Source organism: Tachysurus fulvidraco, chromosome 19 (genome assembly GCF_022655615.1).
Source record: "Tachysurus fulvidraco isolate hzauxx_2018 chromosome 19, HZAU_PFXX_2.0, whole genome shotgun sequence".
Taxonomy (NCBI): Eukaryota; Metazoa; Chordata; class Actinopteri; order Siluriformes; family Bagridae; genus Tachysurus; species Tachysurus fulvidraco.
Window position 1 is genome coordinate 19,171,946 of NC_062536.1, and position 2,895 is coordinate 19,174,840.

At 42.2% G+C, this 2,895-nt stretch overlaps 1 gene segment (V, D, J or C); it reads left to right on the plus strand.

Moving 5' to 3' along the window:
* The first annotated feature begins 1,725 nt into the window (after positions 1-1,725).
* LOC125139521 lies at positions 1,726-2,254 on the plus strand. The segment is given in 2 exon segments: positions 1,726-1,812; positions 1,911-2,254. Coding segments are annotated over 2 exon segments (378 nt in total).
* The last annotated feature ends 641 nt before the right edge of the window (positions 2,255-2,895 follow it).

Genomic DNA, 2,895 nt, shown 5'->3' on the forward strand with positions numbered 1-2,895 from the left:
AACATTGAAGATCTTGCAAGTGTTCAACATTGAAAAGAACGTGATGAATGAAGCTTCATGACTGATTCTGTCAGTGTTAGTGTTAAGTCAGAATGAGGTAGATGGAGAGAGCAGTGAGGTGGAAGTGAGATTTACATGAACAGGACTGAAGAGTTTCATTTCTCCCAGAATAGAGCAGAAAGTTCACCAGATGTTCAACTTCCTTCAGTCAAACTCACTGAAGCACAACACACAGCACTGAATCTACAGCTAATCCCACTCTCTCATCACACTGATCATCACTATTAACTGGAATAAAAGAACAAACAACGTCCAAAACTCAGCTTTATTTCAGCAAAAACTACAGGAAGAGCAACAGGACAGTGAACAGAGTAAAGACAGAAATGTCAGCATTGTGTAGAACTGAAACTCTATTTAGGATGGATGATAAGCAGCTCTATGTTAAACTCTATCTTGGATCCACTAGCCTTCACACTGACTCTTTCTGAACGTGACTGGATGATTGGCGTTGTTATGGGAGACCTTACAGCTGAACTCCACCCCCTTTTCCCAGAGGTCTTTGCTGAGGGTCAGGGTGCTGCTGCGGCTGTAACGGCCGTACTTCTCTTCTTCAGCGCTGGTCAGAACCCCGTTCTTCACCTCGGAGCCGTCCACTGTCCAGCTCACCAGCGCCCCCTGTGGAGAGTAGCCAGACAGCAGGCAGAGCAGCGATGCCGATCCTTCAGACGTCTGCAGAGGGGACGGAGGGAGCAGAGACACGGAGGGAGCTGTGGGACCAGCTGGAGAGGAGAAACACACACACACACACACACACACACACACACACACACACACACACACAGAGTTATATAGGATTCTGAAATATTTCTGTAACTTTGTGGAACTGACTGATCTTACAGAGTAATAAAGTCTAATAAAGTCTGACTTCATGACTGAGTTTCATTGAGTACTTTATTATTATTGGACCTCAGTTTCAGTGCAGAGACAAAACAAACATGTTCCACACTGTCATTTATCTGGAAAAATCATTTCTCATAACAAGTCTTATTACTTTATAGTTCAAACCTTCAGCATATTTAACTGCAGCAAATCCAAATGGAGCTGATTACAGAAATATTCATTGTTTAACACAAACACACACAGCAGCTTTCATCTGGATTTGACATCAGCACAAAGTCACTATATTTATTAAATGTTTATTATAGAGTAACTGCAGAGTTATTGCATGTTGAATATATAGCAAGTGTGTCATTATTACATATTTAACATCAATTATTGTGTATTTGTTGAATGTTGAAGAACATTTATATGGGATCTGTTCTGATACTGAAATGTTTTCCTCAACACAGCATAATAATACACAATAACATCAATGATGTCATTCTAAACATAAATCATCTAGTTTAAGTTTATTTCTTCATGGAATTAGTAATGGACTAAACTGGTTTAGTTTTAAAAAGAAGAAAACACACTTACTGTTCACAATGAGTTTGGATCCTCCACCAAAAGTCAACCACAGTGATACATTCTAATGAAACCATCGTACAAAAACCTCCATCACACTCTAGTGCACACACACACACACACACACACACACACACACACACACACACACACACACACACACACACACACACACACACTCACACACTCACACACACACACACTTTGCATTGGTGGCCCATGCTTCAGTGCTCTGTGAGTGTTTATAGCCCTGTGACTTTAACACTTCATGACTGAGAGCAACTTCACCCACAGCAACCATGACTTTGATCAGCGTCTTCATCTGCACACTGGCCCTCTGGACTCAAGGTGAGAGTTTAACATCAACTCACAGCCTCACACACTTCATTTCATACTAATTCTACACCACTTTAGAGCACAGAAACACAATCTATGTTTCTCTTCAGGATCCAGAGGTCAGGTGACTGTGACTCAGACTCCTTCAGTGCAAACTGTTGCTCCAGGAAACACAGTCACCATCAACTGTAAAACCAGTAGCAGAGTGTATGATGGTGACTATCTACACTGGTACCTGCAGAAACCTGGAGAAGCTCCTAAACTCCTGATCTACAGAGCTACTCGCAGACAGTCAGGGATTCCAGATCGTTTCAGTGGCAGCGGATCTAATACTGACTTCACTCTGACCATCAGTGGAGTCCAGACTGAAGATACAGGAGATTACTACTGTCAGAGTGCACATGTGATCAGTAGTAACTGGGTGTTCACACAGTGTTAGAGCGTCGTACAAAAACCTCAGTCAGTGAGACTGCACAGAGAAACACTGCTGCAGCTGGGAGTGACTGCAGGTGCTGAGGGGGAGGATGTGATACAGCACAATGACACACACTGTGGACCAGAGAAAACACACTACACTAACTCTCTAATGCACACACACACACACACACACACACACACACACACACACACACACACACACACACACACACAAACACATACACATACCATAAGTACAAATTTTTCCACATTATTATTATTATAACAGTGTTCATAGTGTTATCAATATAAACTTTGTGATTCTTTAATACCCACATTAGGACTTTATTAAGTTAACTTTTGTTATTCATTAACAAACTATTGAAGAATAATTAACTCTATATAAAATTTTTTAACCAGTGTAAACCAGAGAATTTGACCAATCACCTCCTGCTCCAGTTCAGAGTTTGACCAATCCCACCTGAGGACTGTTCCACAGAACAAGCTCTGAATTCTCTTCTTTTCGGCACAAGTTGCACATGCGCAGCATCTCGAGCGCGTCTTCTCAGACACGGGCGCACTGAGCGTAGGCATCGGCGCACAAATTGCGCAGTCGAGACGCAGTGGTACTCTCGATGCATTACAGGTGATGCCGTGTTAGAGTGCAGGAAAAAGTTT